The 23633-nt window shown below is 36.8% G+C and overlaps 1 protein-coding gene across 4 annotated transcripts in view; it reads right to left on the bottom strand.

Moving 5' to 3' along the window:
* Positions 1-1872: 1872 nt before the first annotated feature.
* LOC127414690 (glycerol-3-phosphate acyltransferase 4-like) overlaps positions 1873-23633 on the bottom strand; it is a 32026-nt gene continuing 10265 nt past the window's right edge. For 2 of the 4 annotated variants that reach the window (XM_051652873.1, XM_051652876.1), the window contains 10 exons: positions 20927-21001; positions 20678-20767; positions 17024-17117; positions 16755-16870; positions 16552-16607; positions 16313-16398; positions 13607-13735; positions 11850-11929; positions 11538-11668; positions 1873-1964 (listed from right to left, as the gene is read on the bottom strand). In XM_051652873.1, the coding sequence (XP_051508833.1) occupies positions 1888-1964; positions 11538-11668; positions 11850-11929; positions 13607-13735; positions 16313-16398; positions 16552-16607; positions 16755-16870; positions 17024-17117; positions 20678-20767; positions 20927-21001 (934 nt within the window). In that variant the 3' untranslated portion in view covers positions 1873-1887. The other 2 variants (XM_051652874.1, XM_051652875.1) reach the window with 2 other exon arrangements.

Genomic DNA, 23633 nt, shown 5'->3' with positions numbered 1-23633 from the left:
TGCTCTTACTTGAGCCAGCACTAAAGAAAACATGTCCACCCCATATCCTCCCAAATTTCTCAGCTTCCTGCTGGGAAAGATGCGTTTCTTGAAGAAACACTATATCATATTGCTTACGCTTAAGAAAAGAAATAACTTTCCTCCTTTTTATGGGGTGCCCCAACCCATTAACATTACATGTGGAGAGAGACAATCCACTCATATTAACACCTACGAGAACCCCCGAGACAACTTTGCCTTTGGATAATTCAAGTCCAGTGCCTCTGCACAAATTTTGTAAGGCAAAATTACATAATAGAAAATACTTTGTAAAACAGACCTCAGGCAATAGGCAGGATAAACACAAAGAACATGTAGATTCATTCACAGAACTGTCTCGAAGGTCTGTTCCTCCACAAAAACAAATTCCAGCTGATATTAAGCCGTTCAGTTTCCTCGGACAGACAAACAAGTGTCAAAAATGTTCAGTGAGCCAGCTGTTATGAGTTCAGCAGATGACGTAATCATTCTAATGTCCCTTAAAAATACTCCACAAAAACAAACTCCAGCTAACAGGAAGCATAAGCACGAAGAATGAACAGATTCATCCACAACTGTCCCAAAGCAGTGTTTTTCCACAAAACAAGCTCCAGCCGCTAGGCGGAACCAACACAAAAAGAAACAAAACAGGCATCCCGGTTTCTCGAATGGTCGTGTGTATTGAGCGAGTCAAATTCACTTGGAGGCTGCATTAAAAAAAACACACCATGACTTACTCAGTCCATCAACTTTATAAAAGACATCCTTTGTGTAGGCATGAAGATATTTTGCAGTCATTCTTAGTATCCATTCTCAATCTGGCTGGGAACTTCAGTGTAAAAGCGATCATCCATCCATGCAAAAGTTTCTTGAAGGAGTCATTCCACAAAATACACTCCAGCCGCTAGGCGGAGCCAATGCAAAAAGAAACAAAAATGGAGCCCAGCTTCCTCAGACAGCCAGAGTAAGTACAGCGAGTTAATCCACTCTGGAGCTACATGAAAAACCCCAAATGGCTTACTCACCCATTGTTTTTATAAAAGACAGTGCTTGCTTGGGACACATAAATGCCCTATGACCATCCTTCGTTTCTATTCTCAGTCTGGCCGGAAACATCAGTGCAAAAGCGATCTTCCGTTGATGTAAGTGTTTCTTTGTCGAATTCGCAAAGTCCGAAAACAAGAAAATATTGTGATTCTTCCAAGAAAGCTTTCCTTTGCTCATCGCCTGGCGCAACATGAGATCTTTATCAGATGATCTCAGAAATTTGGCCAGAATTGATCGGGGCCTGTCTTCCTCAGCAGATCTGCGAGCCGGGACTCTGTGAGCTCGCTCGATTTCCAGTTTAGACTGGTCTGCCATAACACTAAGTGCTATAAAGATAAATCCTTTGAAATATTACTTCAATGAAATTTATCAATGAATACATTAACATAATGTGAAACCAAATTATTGGCATAGCAGATTTTGTACACTGTGTAATATATGGTATTAATTTATGGTTTGTGCTCCTAAGATCATCTAATATGATTCATGTTTTATAAAGGCACTATCTGTACTACTGATCTTTTGTAGTGTCTAGTAGTGTGTCTGTTTGGATCTGCCATGTAACATTAAGAGTAAAGGTTTTGATGACACGTACATACATTTCCATCATGCAGCTAGGAGTTTCAGTCAAGAAACTTGGTTAAAATTAAAATAGCAGACTCATACAGTCATCCAGGTTAGCTATAAAGCTAATGATCAGGACACTCTACAAATGGGCAATTTTCAGCTGTCGACATTTAACAAGACACTACACATATTTGTAACTGAGAGAAAATTATACAAACCTTAAGTCACAGTATTCCTCTGATGGCGTCCATTTCTTTAAAAGTTTGCGGCCTTGGAACTCATCTGTAAGTGCTTGATTCCATGCTCATGAGAGCTGTGACTCTGGTCCCGCCCTGATAGTAAAACGAAGTGTGACTGGTTAAAGATAGAACGTGCTACGATTGGTCTGAGTAATGTGGCGGTTCTCTGATTGGCTTGAGTAGACGATGGATGGAGTCCACCCGTTGTAGATTTGTGTGCACGTCTTGATGCTAGATTTGTTTCAAAATCGACAAATGCATATAACGATCCGCAAATGTACAGGAAGCGATCCACAAATAAATTCTGGACAGAGTTGTGTTTTTGAGTTAAAAAATATATTTGTAATTAATTTTTTTATTTGCAAATCTCATTTTATTTATTTGTGAATTCACTTTATTTTTGTGAAACTCCTAACATATATTTATAAATCTCATTCTTTTTATTTTTGAATTCATTTAATTTTTGTGAAACTCCTTACATTTATTTGTGGATCTCATTCAATTTATTTGTGAACCAACTTTCTAATTGTGAATCTCTTTCCATTTGTATGTTAATATGCAACAATTCTATCTCCATAGTATGGCCCTGACTACACCACTGCTAGGCACGATCATGATTTCAAGCTTGACGCATGCGCAGAGCACTAGATGGCGCTAGGAAATGTAATCTAGCGAAACTAGGGCACCGCAATTATCAACCTTGAATGTGTACCACTACTGGTATCAGACACTAACAGCTGTCTGACATGCCTCCACAAACTTTACACAACCAGCATAGAGCAGAAAGCCGCTGGGCAAATGCTGCTTTAACTTTCTTTGAACCAAATCTTGTTTCATCTTTATAATAAATAATGAACGCATTTTACCCTCCGTTCTTGTCAAAGAGCATCCTCTCTTTCTTAGCGCTGTATAGTAAACAAACACGCAGATCTCGCATTCAGTATGGCTTATGAAACATCGCCTTTGGAAATACACTATTGTTCAACAGTTTGGTGTCACTTGCCTGAAATGTTTCTCATGATTTTAAAAATCTTTTGATCTGAAGGCATATTCTTAAATGTTTGAAATTAGTTTTGTAGACAAAAATATAATTGTGCCACCATATTACTTTATTTCATTATAAAACTAAAATTTATTTAAAAAAAAAAAAGAAAGAAAAAGGTTTTTGAAATTTTGAAAAAAAGCAGCCACTAAGTGCCCAGCATATAGATGGGAACTCCTTCAATACTGTTTAAAAAGCATCCCAGGGTGATACCTCAAGAAGTTGAGAAAATGTCAAGAGTACATGTCTGCAAAATCTAGGCAAAGGGTGGCCACATTGAAGATGCTAAAATATAACACAGTTTTGATTTATTTTGGATTTTTTTAATCACAACATAATTCCCATATTTCCATTTCTATTATTCCATAGTTGTGATGACTTTACTATTATTCTAAAATGTGAAAAAAAAAAAAATAATTATAATAATAATTATAATAAAAATAAAGAATGAGTAAGTGACCCTAAACTTTTGAACGGTAGTGTAAATAAAGGCATCATTGGCGGTTATGCAGGTACATATAAATGGAGGTTTAAATGGAGACAAGAAACACTGCATCATCACGATCTCTGTAAAATAAGAAGCAGATTTTATCATCGTCTCTTCAATACAACACACAGCAACAAGTGAGTGATTTACTTACTCTTTTAATATAAATGCTGAAGTTAGAATATGATCCGACACTAGGCCATCATTCTGCTGTACATCCTGTGGTTTTGTGATAGTTTATAAACTTATATCACTAAATTCTGGTATTATTATCCTTCTATTTATTTACATTGCGGTCAATAACAGCGCAACAGTGGTAAAACATTGATGCTTCTTTGAGGGAAAGCAAAAAACTAAAAGGACACACATGTGAAGAGTTATAGGGATAGTTCACCATCAAATGAGAATTCTGTCATCGCTTACTCGCCCTCATGTCGATCTAAACCCCTAAGACCTTGGGTTTTATTTTGCACTATGACCATGTCTTATCCAGTTTTCATGAGAGTGCTAATTCTAAGCGCAATATTCGTGCCAGCACAAAGCTCAAATGGGCATGGGTGGGAGTGTTTGCGCTACTGTGGGTGTAGGCGCGCAAACTATGGGTGTGTTGTATGTAAATGAAGTGGCGCAAAGTGCAATTTGCTATTTTCCTAAGAATTTAGTCATTGTGCTAAGATGTTTCAATAACACGTCTTAACTCAGCACAAAGTCCAAATTCAGTTCCTGCATTTGCAGTTTAAAGATTTCACCAGCAGGTGGTAATAAAGTTCATGTCCAAATTCTGGACGTAAATAACATCAAATATTGTCCTTGACGATCGCTGTTGAAGCCATTTATTGAAGCAAAAAAATATGAGATTTGTGTTACATTTACAGGTCATGGTTTATTTTTTCAATTATTTTTTTTATTATTTTTATTGCTATGTTTATATCACTGCAAAAGGGGCCGTTGGAAGGAGAGTAAAATGTTTGGATTTGGTATGATTTTTTTATTTTTTTTTTACCACTTTCTTACTTTGATCATATTTTCGTTTTGTTTGAAGTTGAAATTTGAATTTAAAAACATTTTTGTTTAATATTTTCATGTTTCAATAAATGAATTAAAAAAAATGTAATCGATGTCGACCAGTAGAAGTGAAGTGCGTGCCGATTCAATCACTGTTACTAGCCATGATTTGTGTGTCAGTAGATGAAAATGATTAATAATACTTACAACCCCAATTCCGAAAAAGTTGGGACAGTATGAAAAATGCTAATAAAAACAAAAATGAGTGATTTGTAAATTATATTCACCTTTTGCTATATTGAAAGCACTACAACTACACATTATATTATGTTTTACCTTGTGAATTTCATTTTTTTTTTTTTTTTTTGAAAATGTACAGTAATTTCAAATTAGATGATTGCAACACAACAGTTGAGATGGGAAATTTAAGACTAATAACAATCTGACGAGTTGAAATAAGGCGATGTGAAACTGGAGATGTTAAACAGGTGAGGCAATCGTGTCATAGTATATAAGGAGCATCCAAAAACAGCCTAGACCTTCAAGAGCAAGGATCGTTCAAGACTTGTCAATTTGCCAACAGATGCTTCAGCAAATAATCCAGCACATTAAGAACAATGTTCCCCAAAGACAAATTGGAAGGATTTTGGGCATTTCACCCTCTACAGTGCACAATATAGTTAAAAGAGTCAAGGAATCTGGTCAAATCTCGGTGCATAAAGGGCAAAACGAAAACCATTTCTGAATGCGCATGATCTCTGATCCCTCAGACATCACGGTCTTAAACATCATTCATTTGTAATGGATATCATGAACATGGGCTTGGGATAACTTTAGTAAACCTTTATTAGTAACCTTTATCACTCGCCGCTGCATCCACAGATGCAAGATAAGACTTTACTGTGCAAAGCAGAAGCCCTACATCAACACTGTCCAGAAGCTCTGCCAACTTCTCTCGGCTCGGTCTCATCTTAGATGGAAAGTAGTACACATTTAAGGAAAAGTTTTTGAAAAACACAGCCATCGTGTTATCCGGGCCAAAGAGGAAAAGGGACATCCAAGCTGTTATCAGCATCAGGTCCAAAAGCCAGTGTCTGTATGGGCCAGGTGTGTGTCAGTGCCCATGGCATGGGTAACTTGCACATCTGTGAGAACACCATGAATGCAGACAGATATGTACAAATATTGGAGCAGCATATACTGCCATCCAGCACGTCTTTTCCAGGGACTTCCCTGCATTTTCCAGCAGGACAACTTCAAACCACATACTGCCCGGATTACAAGTGCATGGCTGTGTGAGCAGAGAGTGCAGGTGCTAGATTGGCCTGCCTGCAGTCCTGACCTGACTCCAATTGAGAATGTGTGGTGCATTATATGGAAATGAAGACCCCGTACAATTGTGCACCTGAAGACCTAAGTAATGGATGAATGGGTGAAAATTCCACTTTCTAAACTTAACAAATTTGTGTCTTCAGTGCCTAAATGCTTAATAAGTGTTATTAGAAGAAATGGTGATGTTTCACAGTGGTAAACACTCGACTGTCTCAACCTTTTTGTAGCGTGTTGCAAACATGTGATTTGAAATTACTGTACATAAAAAAATTAAAAATTGAAAAAAAGAGGTGAAACATAATATAATGTGTAGTTGTAGTGCTTTCAATATAGCAAAGGGTGAATATAATTTACAAATCACTCATTTTTGTTTTTATTAGCATTTTTCATACTGTCCCAACTTTTTCGGAATTGGGGTTGTATTAAATCAAGGGGTATGATCGCTTTATAAGAGGAAATCTTTTCAAAATTAGAGACTGACTGATTGTGTTAGTTCTTTTATTAACAATTAAGACATTTATCCTGCAGCACATATGACTGTAACATTGGAGCATTTTCATCTAATATCTCACTCAACAACCAGTGAGTGGAAGTACTGGCGAGTTGTTGTTTAGGAGCAAGGCAGTAGTCAAATCACTGGCAGTGTTATTACAACAGATCACCTCTGTACCGACAACACACCCACTCAACTAATGAGAGGGTAAAGCCAGCAGACGGTGACAATATTCACCTCCCACACTTTCTCCTTACAGGTCAAACTTATCTGCAGCATAGTCAGGTTCTTGGTAGTGAGTACTGTAATGCTTGAGACTAACACAGCTTCCTACACATTCAATGCAAGTAAATGTAAACATGCATGTCTGGAATTTAATGTGGAGTAATTGCTCTAAGTAATGAAGAAAGAGTAAATTGCAGTTCATATCAAGCACATTTTTGCATCCTTCTGCGCTGCCTTTCCATTGTTTTTTCCTATGTAAACATGCCTTAGACAGATGTCTTTGACCGTTGTGCCGCATATCGTGACCCAAAAATGGATTGGAGGTCTGTTCTGACAGGTTTGGGGACAGCAGGGAAAAATCAATGCTAAATGCAAATAATAAAATGACACTAACCATATAATCATGCACAGTTAGAAAAGCAAAATAAATAGAATTATAACATTTTAAAAGGGAGGAGAAAACGCTTCTCATATTTGTTGTTGACGTCAAAGGTTGTGCGTGTAATCAAACTCAATGGTACATTGCCTATAGAAAGTCATCATACATTACATCCTGTAAATTTAAATAAATTCAATGTAACCTTTTTCAGCTGTATTTACACAGCTTTTATGACCTTCAACATCAAAATGAAAAGAACATAAAACAATTCTGAACAACCATTAAAAATTAATTAGTAAAATATCTGGTTTAGATAAGTGATCAGCCCCCTAAGAGTAACCATTACAAACTTGCTCAGGTGCAACCAATCACCTTTCAGATCACGTACCTGGCTAAATGAGTGATTTGTAAATCAACTGTAGTTGTTTTGATTACTTCAGAATAAGTCCCTCTGTTCCATGAGGGTTCCTTTACTAGTAGTGCATGGTAATGAATTCAAGAATTCACTATGGTTGGAAAGGTGCTTTCAAAAGGTCTTTCTAAATTGTGGAAAGGCATAGGTTAAGAGAAGGGTACAAAAATATTTTAAAGGCTTTTACTATGAGTACATTTACATTTATGCATTTGGCAGACACTTTTATCCAAAGCCACTTACAATGCACTTATTACAGGGACAATCCCCCCGGAACAACCTGGAGTTAAGTGCCTTGCTCAAGGACACAATGGTGGTGGCTGTGGGGATCAAACCGGCAACCTTCTGATTACCAGTTATGTGCTTTAGTCCACTACGCCACACCATCATGACACCACCAAAACCTTGCCTAGATCGGGTCATCCCTCCAAATTGGATGACAGTGCCAGAAGTATATTGATCAGGGAAGCTATTAAGAGGCCAAAGGCAACTTTGAAGGATTTACAAGCCCTTTTGGCTGAGATTGATTGTTCTGTGCATGTGACAATAATCTCCTAAGCTTTACACAAAGCTGGCCTGTATGGCAGGGTGGCAAGAAAGAAGCCTCTTCTGAAAAAGTGTGACACTGAAGTCTCTTTTGCACTTTGTGAAAAAACACTTGGTGGATTTTGATGCCATGTGGAAAAAGGTTTTATGGTCAGATGAGACAAAATTGGAACTTTTTGGACTGAACTCCAAGATACCATACCTACTGTGAAGCATGGTGGTGGCAACATTATGCTGTAGGGGTGTTTCACTTCAGCAGGTACTGGGCAATTGGTCAGGATTGAAGGGAAAATGGATGCTGCCATGAACAAACAAATTCTTGAGGAATATCTGTGGCGCTCTGCTCGACAACTGAAGATGGGCAGGTGGTTCACCTTTCAGCATGAAAATGACCCTAAACACACCGCCAAAAAAAAAGCGCAGAAGCTTAAGGATAGGAAGGTCAAAGTCCTTGAGTAGCCAAGTCAGAGCCCTGACCTAAATCCAATAGAAAACCTGTCGATGGACTTGAAGAGAGCAGTCCATCACCACTGACACCGCAATTTGAATGAACTTGAACAATTCTGCAAGGAAGAATGGGCAAATATTCCCCAACAGGTGCACAAAACTAGTAGAGACATATCCAAACAGACTGATGACTGTCATTAAAGCAAAAGGTTGCTCTACGAAGTACAACCCCAATTCCGAAAAAGTTGGGACAGTATGAAAAATGCTAATAAAAACAAAAATGAGTGATTTGTAAATTATATTCACCCTTTGCTATATTGAAAGCACTACAACTACACATATGATGTTTTACCCTGTGAATTGTATTGTTTTTTTTTTTTGTTTTTTTGTTTTTATGTACAGTTTTTGGAACTGTTGCCTTTTTTATGGGTTTTGTTTATAAGACTAAAGAAAGTGACTATTTCAAAGGGGTAGGAGGATTTTCTATAGGCACTGTATTTTGCCGCAAATTCATTTGTATCTTGGTAAGCAGACAATTTAGACAGATGCTTGGAACTCCTTGGATTCTTCGTTTTATGTGTTCCTCCACTGTAAGTACATGCCTCCTTGAGCTTGTTTAAAGAGTAATGATACTCTTATAGATCTGCTGAGTTATTGAAAAGACCAAGACAATCCTAAAATTTAATAAGATTCAGAAACTGCATTCTCACCCTTTCATGCTTTTCAAATGTGGCCCCACATCACTTGAACTTTTGAGCTAAACAAAAAATGTCTTGTTCATCATGGTTTAAACCAAACACAGTCAAAGGAATTCACATTACTGTAGGTCTGAAATACCAACAAAGGCCCGTGGTGCAATTCTATCCACACAGAATCCAAAGAGAACAAACAGTGGTAAAATACTGGACATACAGGTTTTTATGTTGCTAAAACACTACCTTTTCAACCTTATTATAACCAATTTAGTATTTTGGCTTCGCTATACACAACACATCATTTAAATTAATAAAAACCAACTGAATACTGTTCACAAGACCCAAGACAATAATTTAAGGGTTAAACTTCTGCACGCACCGAGTCATGTGACAACAATATGCCGTCGATTTCCGTGAAGTGCTCCAACGGACGCTGCGCCAAACAAAGTGCCTTTGATAAGAAATCTCTACATTTTTTCATCGAAACATGTTTGTCTCTAGTTTCGCTGGATATGACGCTTTAAAAAATCTGTTCATTTTTCGTGCATCAGTGCGCTGATAAACATGATGTCGACATATGTGGAAACTGGCACCGCATTCCTCAAAAGTAGAATTTTATTTTTGTTATTTTGAGTAACTTTCAACTCTAACACATATGTGGGTCATTTCACTTCATTTTAATATACATTTTGTTATATTTTATTTTGTTATCACTATACAATACAGTTCTATTCATTAACATTAGTTAATGCATTCCTATATATTTACTGTGCATTTTCACATTGAGAATAAATGGGTTCATCCAAAAGCTGAAAAATTTTGTTTTCAGAGGCTTTATATGGACTTAAGATGAGTCAACATGTTTGGCAGACAATGGTATTCAGTACAAAGATTCAGAATTTATGATGTATAATTTTATTTTAACATGGTTGGCAGTGACTGGACGATGCTGGGCATTACTTTGAATAAGAATTCATTCAGCTTTACAGAAAATCAGCTGTAATGTCTGTAACGTCACAAAAACATGAATAATCAACACTCCTGGAAACATAATAAACAATATGATGAACAATTCGGACTTTCTATAGCTCGGTATTATTTAAAATTTCACAACGTAGTCTCGCTGTCCACGTATTTGGACATACATTTTTAGGAAAACTGTTTGGTCTAGAATTAAATTTTTATTTTATTTTTGCTTGTTCATTAGGTGCTACTAGTTACAAATCAAAAAGGGAAATAGAAAATGCACACAGCGGTCATGCTGGGGTCTCAGGAGGTTAAACACTGCAAAGTCTGGTTTTAATTTAAATCTAAAGCATTTTCAATTTGCCATAACTTGGCCCATTTCATTAAGACTCATTAAAAACTGTGACATTTAGATGTGAATGGTGATGTCAAGAGGACTGGATGTGAAATTGACCTATGACCTATCATAAAGTAGAATACATTTTTCCCGAAAATGTTTACAGTGGCTTGATTGTTTATACGGAGGTATTTTGAAAGATCGCGATTACCTTAATGTCTTAAAAATAAATGCCAGTTGTTCACACACATAATGCTGATTTCCCCTCCTGTTAAATTCCACTGAATTAAAGTGACTCATGCAGCAACGGTGTGGCAGAGACATGAAGAGAAGTGCATAACGGCTTTAGCAGAAGGCTCTGAGACAGTACAGTCGGGTCCAAATGTCTGAGACCACATTGAAAATATGGGATTTTTAAATGTATTTTTTATATAAACCTGGAAATAATCAAAACAGATTCTGTTTTTTGAAAAATTCTAAACAAAGAAAGGTTATGACATAAAATAAAGCAGAAATATTTAAGATTCTGCATTATTTCTAGGTCAAATGTGAGCATATTTGTGACGTTGACCATGTTAACCTTTGTACAAAAGGTCAGATTTCTTTGCTTCCACTAAAGCACTCAAGATGCTCTTTGGAACATTCTCAAATTATGCTGGATAACATGGATCATAATTTGTGGCGTCCATGACACCTAAAGTGCATGCTGTCATTAAGGCAAAAGGGTGACATACCAAATACTAAGAAATGGTAAAATTCATATAAAGTTCAGTTCAACCTCTCACTCAAATTGTTATGCTGATAATGTAATTTATAATGAAAATTTTGTAATAAATTCAAGACTTTTGGACTCGACTGTATAGAACTACTGTAATTATATGCTCAAAAAGCATACAACACTGCCATCACATTTAATCTTTTATCAAGCCCGAATGATTACTATTGTTGATTTAAAAGGTAGCTGACAATAAATAACGAGAAAAGATCAAAGAAATAACAAAAAACCACAAACAAAGTAACAAAAATACAAATAAACCAAGTAACAAATGAAAAGGAGTGAGAAAACATCCCAATGACTCCTTGACAATGAGCATCCAGGTCACTATGGACTGAAACACTCGCTACATTGACTTTTGCCTAATCAGTGGTGCAACCCCAGGACCTGACCTAAAACTTACCAAACTCAGGCATAGTCTCTGACAAAGAGGATCAATTAAAGGACAGTTTTTTAAATAGGATATAAATCAGGGTCATGATGGCATCCAGGCTTCTGAAACATCTCTTGCCCTCTGCTCCTCACCTAATTCATCATTTTCTCCTCGAGAACGACTGTGGTCTTCTTGACCGGTTCCAACCAAAATTTTGCTGTAGAGTTTTTGTTGCTCCTCTTTGAAAGTGTCTTTCACTTTATCTCGTTTCAACCCGCCATCCCTAAAGACAACAAAAAACACAGTTTCCTTTTATTTATTTGTAATTAAAGATCATTAGTCTGTTTTAAGAGACACCTGTCACATATCTCTCAAACTGCAGCTGCATTAGTGTTTTTCACTTTACTTTGGCCTAAGCAGATGTGTTTACATACACAGAGATAAACTTAGAGGAGCTGACTTACCACAGCAGGTCCACCAGACCGCCCTGCCTGGCAATGGCTGCCTTTACTCTGTTAGCAAACTGCACTGCATCTTCACCTTCCTGTACAAAGAAAACAACCCAAGTTTATAGGACTTTAAAGCAACATTCTGGGTTAAAGGAATCTTCAGAGACCCCAAAAAAAGAAAATTAATTTACTTACCTTTAAGTCGTTCCAAACCTGTATAACTTTGTTTCTTCCGTGGAACAAAAAAAAGGAGGAATTTTGAGGAATGTACTGGTCACTCTTTCCCATGCAATTACAATGAATGGAGACTGGAGCTTTCAAACTTCTAAAAGGATGCAAAAGCATAATTAAAGTGCTTCATACAACTTGTGGCATATTTGTCCAAGTCTTCTGAAGTCATACGATAGCTTTGTGCGAGTAACATTGACTGAACTGAAATTTAAGATGTTATTCACTAATAATTGTGCCCTCCTACAGTTAGTAAGCAGCTACCCTGAAAACGGATCACTGAGTCAGTGAGTTGAACTCAAGAATTTAATCAGTCTGATTGGTGAATGAATCATTCAGACCAGGTTTGACCCAGATCAACTGATTCATTGAAAATATCAGATTCAAAAGAATTAGTTCACAATCACAGACATCACTACTTCTCTCATGACTGTGCAAAAGAGAGCTAGGGGCAGATGTCAACATTTTCAGTGAATAATAACTTACATTTCTGTCTGTTCCTCTTGCAAAGCTATCATATGACTTCAGAAGACTTGGAATACAGTTCACAAGCTGTATGGACCACTCTGAAAAAAATGCTTTGAATTTACATGATTTAATCATGTACATCGGTTTCACATGAATCAATAAAGTTGCATCAACATATTTTTTTCTCTTGGTTTAGCTCATTACTTCTTTGTCGGGAAACATAATTTGTTCACGTAATTTCAAGATAATGGAATAAAGTTATTTTTAAATGACCCTAACATGATTCATTTCCTCAGTTTTACATAATATGTTTGTGTCACATTACTGAATTATGTTGTAAGGTTATGCTAGAGTTAGCTAACTTTAGGTAGTAATAGCATACATTAACATGCTAAATGCTAAGTAGTAATTGCTCATTGAGTAAAGCAATATATATCAAGGTGTTTGTGTTCACTACACATAATCTAGTAGAGTGCACATTTTAGAAAAGTACATTAATCGAAAGAAAACAATTTTAGAAGAGAAACACAATTTTGTTGTGTAGATCACAAATAATATGATTTAGTAAATCAGACAAACTGTGTTTTCCCACTTTCTCAGTGCACTTTTATTATAATTTTGCATCCTTTTTGGAGCTTAAAAGTTCCAGTCTCCATTCACTGCAAATGCATGGAAAAGAGCGACCAGTATATTATCCAGATTTTCTCCTTCTGTGTTCCATGGAAGACATCAAGTCATACAGGCTTGGAACAACATGAAGATGACCAAATAATGACATAATGGTGAGGATGTTTTTTTTTTGTTTTGTTTTTTTTGGAGAGACAGGTGCCTGCCTGCATGTGCGTTAAAAGCAATGGCCTATTTGTTTATTTGCATGCCCACATGCAAACACAGACGTCCCTTTCTAATTTGTGGAGGGTGGACGAAGAGCTTGAGACCAGAAATCCAAACCCACATTTGTGCTTGATTTGTATATTAAATGCCTCAATGCAAAAGTGATGCAGGCAAAGTCATTATACCACAGAGATTTTACTGCACTTCATAAATCATGCATTCATATATCATGAGATCATTACCTTGCGGGTCATAGGAGGCAGGTACCAGACGCTGCACACGATAGCCCAACTGCTCATCATTCTGAGCAGGTAATTCACCATCCCAAACTTACTGCTGTTCCAGAAGGCTTCTCCAAACCGAGGGTCATACTGTATACACCATAGACAATAAAACAAACAGTTCACACTAACACATCACTACAAGGTTGATGAAGGAAAATTACCTAATTAACCTTTTATGTGCAAAGTTATATCCAAATGTACAACTTCACTGCCATGTCAACATAACGGCGTAAACCCTAAAATGACCATAAAAACGGTGCTGTACATATTACTGTAATCAATAAAAACATCAAACTCATCAAGTAGCCACGTGTCATATGTTGTTGGAAAGCTCTCAAAGAGTAAAATACAATCAGCCTATTTGTTTTACTCAGACAAAAAATATAGCGAGTAATAGCTAAGTGTATGTCTTTGACATTTCTGTTTCATGTGAAAAGGTGTTGCTTATATTCACTTATAACTTCACAAAAAATAACCAGAACATAAAATATCACATACTATTACTTAGAGGGGTGATTATCCTTCAAGCGAGCCCACACACAAATTAATTGAATGCATAGATAATTAGATAATTGATAAGAAGCACAATGTGCACACAGCATCTGGCTATGTGGCATCTTGCAATCTGGCTGAAAACACGTTAGCTTTCCTGGATCAGATGACGTCATCGGAAATGATGTAGCGTCATGAAATGGATTGGATTCAGGTTAGTGCAAAAATCATCCATATTTGTGCAAAGAGATATGTGACTGTCACATATGGTCACCAGGAGACGGCGCCATGTACATGACACAATGATGACTCTGAGTCAAAAGGCACTCATTCTGTGAAATCTCATTACTAAAATCATGTCTGCATACTATGCATACCTTCAGTCATTGTTGTGTATGTGTTATTAGTTATTTTGTACAGTTATTATGTTTTATTTGTTTTGAGAGGCTTTTGGATACTTGGAGACGTTTTTGGACACTAGGATAAATTACATTTGTAATGCAATAATTTTTGATTGCTTAGTCGTATCAACACAAAAATGTTCTCAGTTACTGTTGACATGATTGGGAACAAAACAAAAGCAGTTTTTTGGAGCCACCTTATTACAACCAGAATAATCTCAAATCAGAAAAACAAGAAAAATAGTAAATTTTTGGCTCGGTTTTTTTTTTTTTTTTTTTTAGCAGTTTCTTAGGCTGGGAGTCTCAACATCATAATCTATATCATATTTTTTTTTTTTTTAAGTTTTCTTTATAATGATACCAAACACGACCCCCCTTGTTTTTGTTTTTTTTATTTTCTTTTGTTAAGTTATATGCCTTTAATTTTGGGTATACCTCAGAGCTTAACGGGTTAAACCCACCCAACAAATGGCCCAATACACTTCCATTGTAACTGCCTCACTGTAACCCCTGATTTTTGCTTTTTTTTAAGAAAAGGAGTTAAAATTTTCTTTGTGGTAATCTACATTATGCCGAAAATGCTGTCGATTGAGCTTCATTTGTATTGAACTCAGTATATTTCTTCAATGTTCCAAAAAGCGTCATGTGTGTTTCAGTGGAAGCAAAGAAATCAGACTTTTCGTCACCACATGGTCAATGTCACAAATTTGCTTAATGATCTAGAAAAAGTGCAGTCTTAAAGCAGAAGTGTATATTTTTTTATGTTACAAAATTTCTCCTATCCATGCGTAATACACAGAATTTTTTTGTTATTGACGTTTTAATCAGTCTGCTTGTCCGGTCGGGCAAGTAAAATTTTCTTTCACTTGCCCCTTCAAAAATTCATTTGTCCTGGACAAGCATTAATGTCGAGCCCTGTGAGCCATCAAAGAAATGAAGCAAAAGTGGTTACCTGTGTTGAACTTTCTCCTCAGATGCAGAAAATAGTTACGTTGTCAGAGCCGCTGATAATAACATTAACGTTAGATAACAGACCTTTTTCACAGACTGTGATGACGCGTTTCCGCCTTATTTAGCAGCTTAAAACTTTTTTATGTGATAATTTTTTCAAATATTGAGTGCAAGTTTATAACATTATTATTTGTGTTATATTACCCTGGAATTCGTTTTAAAAACTGAATTAACACAGCTGTGAGGGGGTTTCTATTACAGCTGCTGAGAGAGTGACAGTAAATCTGGCATCTTAATCCACCGCTCTCTATTTAATTCCTCTTCTGGAAAGTCATTCAAATGTAATAGTCAACTTTTTCTTTTGCTCTTGGAGCAAATAGGTAAGTGAAAATAATATTTGCTGTGGTCTCAAAAAGGACTATTGGTTCCAGTGCGTGTGTGTGTGTGTGTGTGTGTGAGCATGTGTGCGTGACTGACTGGGAGTGAGAGATGCTTTGCCTAAGCAATGGCGCAAAACAACGTTAGAGATCTTTTATGTTATTATGAAAAGTGTAAAAATATTTTCGGTTCATTATGAAACTGTGGTGGGACAAATTAGACTGCCTGCCACAGTCTAGGTAATTAATGGGAAACACTGGAGATGATTCAGTTAATATGGTGAAAAGGGGTGGCACTGAGAATAGAGGGTGGAGTTAGAGGACAAAAACCAAAAAAAAACTCTATAGAGACCATATCACTGATATCCTGGAACAGCCTGTGATTATATTTACCTTATATACAAATATGGATGCTATCCATTAAGGAACAGAGATTTTCTAACCTTTATGGCGACAGGATAAACAGTAGCGTCAATTTCAAAGCTTCCTTTTTTAAACATCATCACTGATGTGTTATTAATGCAGGTCCCTGGGAACAAATTGCACAGACACATAGTACATAAACATAGGTAAAGAAGACAGCATTCAAAACCAGCTATTAGATGACTATGTGCTCCATTACATTAATTATGAACTTTTCATTTAATAAGCATTCGTTACTGAGAATGAAAGTTCAGCTGACCTTCAGGAAAAATGAGGATGGGCAGTTTTGTTTTGTCTTTGACATGATCGCTCAATCTGAAAATAAATACATCTTATTAATGACACTATGAGTGGTAATAACTTGCAAATAATGTGGATTGAAATCTTTTAAAAAAGTTGAAAAAGGCCTGCCACTTTTGATTTAAAGACAAAAACATTAGGTGAGCAGTGATGCTGTTTTACCTTTTTGCCACTAGATGGCGATCTTTTACTTCAGAGCGTTCAAACCAGATGTGTGGACAAGCTTTCACCATGGACCTCTGAATCACACCCAACAGTCCACCATGGATTTGACCCACCTGATCCACACACACACACACACACACACACACACACACACACACACACACACACCATTAATGTCATATGGATAATGACCCTCTCAAACTCTCTTTCTCACACACACAGACAAACTACAGTTTCAGAGAAGACAATTAAACACACACACTTACCATTGCATAGTATCCGTCACTGGCCAGTATAATGACATCAATGGGTGACGTGTGGTTGGCGACACAGATGCCTCCATTCTTGGGTTTATTTTCACTGTTGCAGAGAAAGACAGAGAGGGAATTGTGAGCAGTGAGCTTGTAAAAAGTGATTCGGGGAAGTAAGGGAATTCTTACATTGATTAATTCATGCTGCAATTTAACACAATTACACATACATTCAAACAAATACAGTACAACATTTGAGGGATAACAAACTAAAATTAGTGACACAACTAACTTGAATTACATTTTTACAGTAATCTGACAGTTGCTAAACCATTTTCAAAATAGTGTAGCTTTTCTAGTTTTTTTCCAATAAATATCAGAGGCAATGATCACACTTTTTCTAAAATGTCCTCTGGGCCTATCTCTCCCTGCCTAATTAATTTCAGCAAATCGATTCGTTCATTTGAATGATTCATTTCAGTGACCTGATCTATCACTCGAAAATGTTCCTAGAATTCCCTGCATGGCAAGCCTTCTTTTTTGTAGCAAAACAAATATTTAGAGCAGTTCATCACTATATTTATGATTTCTTATCTAAATGAAGGTGATAGTGTAAATGTGTTTTTAGCACTTTGAGTAGTTCAAGTACCGCAGGTTCAAGCATTACCGCAATTCCAAACATTACTAACCGCTACAAGTTATTATACAAATCTACAAATGCGGCACAGTATACAGAAAAGGAGATAACAGCGTTTCACCAGAAACATTTCAGCACTTTCAGTGTAAAAATAAAAGCTCCAGGTGAAGTAAATAATACAGAAATATAATACTTGTATATAAAACAAATCTAATCCTCAAAATAATATTGATAATTCAGTATTATATTATATAATACATTTGACAGTAATAATTCAGTGTTGTGGAATATTCAGCTGGGTTCTAAAAACTAAGAAGTTTTTCAAACCTTGTTCATTAACAAAAAAATGTTTTAGTAAAAATACACTCAGTGAGCAATTTATTAGAACACCTGTACACCTACTTATTCATGCAATTATCTAATCAGCCAATCATGTGGCAGCTGTGTAATGCATGAAATCATGCAGATGCAGGTCAGGAGCTTCAGTTAATGTTCACATCAACCATCAGAATGGGGAAAAAATGTGATCTCAGTGATTTTGACCGTGGCATGACTGTTGGTGCCAGACAGGCTGGTTTGAGTATTTCTGTAACTGCTGATATCCTGGGATTTTCACACACAACAGTTTCTAGAGTTTACTCAGAATGGTGGCAAAAACATCCAGTGAACGGCAGTTCTGAGGACAGAAAAGCCTTGTTGATGAGAGAGGTCAACAGAGAATGGCCAGACTGGTTTGAGCTGACAGAAAGGCTACGGTAACTCAGATAACCGCTCTGTACAATTGTAGTGAGCAGAATAGCATCTCAGTATGCACAATATGTCAAACCTTGAGGCGGATGGGCTACAACAGCAGAAGACCATGTCAGGTTCCACTTCTGTCAGCCTAGAACAGAAAGCTGAGGCTGCAGTGGGAACAGTCTCAACAAAAATGGACAGTTGAAGACTGGAAAAACGTAGCCTGGTCTGATGAATCTCTATTTCTGCTGAGGCACACAGATGGTAGGGTCAAAATGTGGCACCAACAGAATGAATCCATGGACCCAGCCTGTCTTGTGTCAACAGTCCAGGGTGGTGGTGGTGGCGTAATGGTGGGCACACTTTGGGCCCATTAATACCAATCAAACATCGCTTGCCACAGCCTCTTTGAGTATTGTTGCTGACCATGTGCATCCCTTCATGCCACCATTTACTTATATTCTAATGGCTACTTCCAGCATGATAATGCACCATGTCACAAAGCAAAAGTTGTCTCATCTTACTGTTCTTCAGAGGCCTTCCCAGTCACCGGATCTGAATCCAATAGAACACCTTTGGGATGTGGTAGAACGGGAGATTCGCAGCATGAATGTGCAGCTGACAAATCTGCAGAAATTGCATGATGTAATCACGTCAACATGGACCAGAATCTCATAAGAATGTTTCCAACATCTTGTGGAATCCATGCCACGAAGAATTGAGGCTGTTTTAAGAGCAAAGCGAGGCTCTACCTTGTATTAGTATAGACCTTTTTCATGGTAGCACATCCTTGAATTTAATGGGAATGACAACAAAACTGTGAGGGATAGACTTACATCTCTTCAATGGCATGCATGGTATAAAGCTGTAAAAAGCTCCTAGATCACATCTGATTTTCCACAACTCATGTTGTCTGGAGTTTTCTGTCTACTAAATATTCTTGAAGAGATGTTTTTTCAATGTTTTGTCCGTGGACTGATCCAAAAACACTTTAAACTGCAGTACAACCCATTGAAATGACTGTGCATCTATCCCTCACAGCCTCGTTGTCATTCCCGTCAAAAATCAAAGATGGCACTGCTGTGAATAAGGTGTATAGTGTTCCTAATAAAGTGCTCAGTGAGGGTATATGAAGGTAAATAATGCTTTTTGTTAAGCTACTACTGTATTTATCATTGTATAAAAAAATGTCATCCTCCCTTGTGTTCATTTAGTAATAAACTGTGGGAAACATGCTATCATTCTTTTTAAACAGATTATTGTTAAATGCCTTTAAAGGGGTCATGACATGCCTTTTTTGTTATTTTAATATGTGTCTTGAGGTTAACTAATAATATTAGTCAAATGTTTTGCACAAAAAATCTGTCATATATTTGTAAAAAAAAAATATATAATTTTCCACCCTCATTCTGACCCTCTGACTCTCTGTTGATACTGCTTCTCCTTTAAGTCTTGGCAGTAAAAGCCAACTGTTATGATTGGCTCTCTGCTCTTGACTGACCTGCATTCTGCTTGCCATCTTACTGCTCACAGCTACTGGGCAAAGAAAATTAGGCCTTGATGTGTTGTTGTGGAGGCGGTCAGATGCAAATGTCTATCACAGTGTGACATCACAATGTGGAGGAAGTAGAGAACGAGTCATTTTAGCATCTTGGTTTCAACAAATGCTCCTTTTGCCGTGAGGAGGAAGTTTTGAGTTCTGAAACTTACAGTATGTTTTTATAGTACAATGACCTGTTATATGTCAAAAGATCAAGGAAAATTTGATTCCTCATGCATGACCCCTTTAAAATATTGAACCTTCTTGGCTACAATGGCTGTTTGGATGAAATGATGGTTCCTCTCTTTTAAATTTAAAAAAAAAAAAAAAAAATCACTTTTGAGCCATTTCAAATCAAATACAAAATGATCGAATATCGAGATATATATCGAATGTCGTCAAGTGGCTGAAAAATACCGATCGCTGTTTCTTGTAAAAGGGTAGGGGTGTAACCCAGGTGTACTTGCCAAATTTGCCCATCAATTGTGACCTCTTATTATTCCCCAGCAAAGCATTGGTTGTATCAGTCTGTCTCCTTTCCACTGATAGCAGTGTTGTGGTGCACTATTGTTGCAATTGCATTAACATGGATTACAATCCCAACAAAGGACAAGACCAATAAGGGAACAGAATGCTTGCTCAGACAATCAGGAACAGGACAGACTCTTGGTGACTGTGTGTGTGTCAAGACTCGAGATGGTAGGAGATTTACAGAAAGCATAGTCATGTTCTTCCACACATCTGTGTGTTTTTTCACCTGTGATGGTATGTGATGATAGCAGTCAGCGCTCTCACACAGATACGGTAACACATCAGGTGCACTTTTTCACTGAGAACATTTTTCATCCTGCAAAACACACAAATATACACATTAAAATCTGTATCATCTGAATGAACCCTAAAATCTGAAAATCCACCACAGCATGAAGTCACAGACAGCAAAACAAATTACTGACAGGAAAGAGCATTTAAAAAAAAAAAAAAAAAAAAAAACTATTTTTCTTACCTCCCATTGGGCAGAAGACCAATCACGGTGGTGAAGACAACCAATAGGCTCACTCCTGTGACTGCTAATGTTAACCTAATAAACACAGAACACAAGATTTTAACACCAACATCTGAAAAACATCTGTTTCAGTTTTTCATTTTACTCCGGCTGCCTTTATCCCTCTCGTGGGCTTGATTAGCCTGATTAGGGGCCGGGCGTGCGTCATCACGGCCCGGCCCCGCTCTCCTCCTTGCCAAAAGGTGTTAATCACGTCACAACATTTCAAATTAATTGCATGCATTAATGTGTATATTTTGACAGCTCTACAAAATTACACAATACCGGCATTTAGCAAATTTTGGTACTAAATTAAATGTTGACAAAATAAAACTTCTTGTATTGCTAATTGATAAGTTGCCAAGCAAGAAATCTATAGTTTCCTCAACAAGACTTTATTGGCTGAACGAAATATTTAGCATTTAGTAACTCAAACAAAGCAGTGTTACTGAGGACAATTATTAATGGGATAGTTCACCAAAAAAATAAAATTCTCTCATCATTTACTCACCCTCATACCATCCCAGATGTGTGCTCTGTAGGTCCATACAATGTAAGTGAATGGTGACCAGAACTTTGAAGGTCCAAAAACATATAAAGACAGTATAAAAGCAATCCATATGACTCCAGTGGTTAAATCCATGTCTTCAGAAGCGATATGATAGATGTGGGAGAGAAACAGATCAATATTTAAGTCCTTTTTTACTATATATCTCCACTTTCAGGTCATGTCTAGAAGGGATCCCTCTTTCGTCAACTTCTCGCACATGCGCAGTCTGTTATGTATAGTCTAAATATGTGTAACTATGTTCATCAGTTAACTAAGTTTATCAAAAGAACGACATATAAAGTTAAAGATCAGTTCAAGATGGTTAGCAAAATAACAACTGCATGCTCATTAACTGTTTTTAATTTTAAACAACATAAGCATTAATTATACAGTATTAAGAGGATAGCAACATACTGTATGTGCCGCAGTGATGTACTTGAGGAATCGTGATCGGGCAGCGATCGCTCCCCGTTGCTGCGAGTTCCGCAGCTTGCGCTTTTTTCCAGTCGAATCCCATAGAAAAATGCAAACAAATGTGTCCCCACTCAAGATATTCATCCACTGAGGAGCGGATGCAATCTTTGTTAATTAAAATATAAAGTTTCATATGGGTGGATTAGAACCCTAAGCCTCTTATGCACGGGACGAATTAGTTACCACAAGACCACCCAGTCGGACTCCTACTACCAGCGCTGCCTGATGTACTTCTCCACTGACTTACAATATCTCATGACCGACAGTAGTACACATAGAGATTAAGTTATCAAATTTATTATGTGAAATCTTTATGTTAGAGCTTGAATTGATCACCAAGAATGACTATTTATCAAAACAGAAAATTTAAAATAATCTTTTACTAGTGCTCATCGTTGCTGTGTGACTTCAAACGACGTGTATAATCTGTAGAATTATAGAATCTCATGACATTGATGAAAGAGGGATCCCTTCTAGACACGACCCCACTTTCACTTTAACTTTCTTCTTCTTTTGTTTTTGGCGATTCGATTCTTTGTGCATATCACCACCTACTGGGCAGGGAGGAGAATTTATATTAAAAAAGGACTTAAATATTGATATGTTTCTCACACACACCGATCAATTATGTATTTACCCACTGGAGTCATATGGATTACTTTATTATACCTTTATGTGCCTTTTGGACCTTCAAAGTTCTGGCCATCATTAATTTGCAGTAAATGGACCTGCAGAGCTGAGATATTCTTCTAAAATTACACACATCTGGGATGTCATGAGGGTGAGTAAATGATGAGAGAATTTTAATTTTTGGGTGAACTATCCTTTTAAGACAGTCCTAATACATCTAAAAAATCTTTATGCATCATGTTGCCTTGATTTTTTTATTTTTTCTCAATTTATTTTTTTAAGTGTGGGATGTAAAAATAAAATAGAATAGAATTAAGATTCAAGTGCATCAACTGTGGAATTTAATAATAAATTATATTTACAATAATATCCAATGCGTTACAGAGGCCATCTCAGATTACACGCGCAGTCTTGCAACAAAAGCAGAGCACGCTGGATGGAGGGAAAATGGCTGCTTTGTTAAAATACAAAAGTTCATGCAGCCAAGTTTGGCTATCTGTGTCAATATTCATATTTATGTGTCCATTTGAGCAAAGTAAGATAATTGTTTTTCCATTTTCTTCCTCAATTCATTAACAAATACACTGCTCCCTAATAATGTTACAAATTAGTAGTAGTTGTTTGAGGTTGTTTATTTGTTGCCTAAGGTATTTATTTAGTATTGATGTATGAATCGTATCAAAGCCAAAATTTTAGTATCAATACAACCCTAATGGGAATGATACTCACTGCTCCTCGGCCACAACTCGACAAAGACTTCAACTTTAATGCTTGATTTCCTATTAAAATTTTTCATTTAATATTAAAGACTTTACAGTTGTAGAGTCGCTGCAAAGTTCCGAGCACTTTAAAGTAATGGCAACACAGAACATTTGCGTTTGTGTCCATGATTAAATTGCCGGTGGGAACATCTGATTAAACAGATCTCAGATATCAAGCTCTTCTACATCTCAAAAGTACATGTGGAATAGAGAGGAGTTTCTATTAAGGAATGTGGGTTAAGGCCATTGCCCT

This window comes from Myxocyprinus asiaticus, chromosome 24 (genome assembly GCF_019703515.2).
Source record: "Myxocyprinus asiaticus isolate MX2 ecotype Aquarium Trade chromosome 24, UBuf_Myxa_2, whole genome shotgun sequence".
Lineage (NCBI taxonomy): Eukaryota > Metazoa > Chordata > Actinopteri > Cypriniformes > Catostomidae > Myxocyprinus > Myxocyprinus asiaticus.
This window is presented reverse-complemented; position numbering and strand designations above follow the sequence as displayed.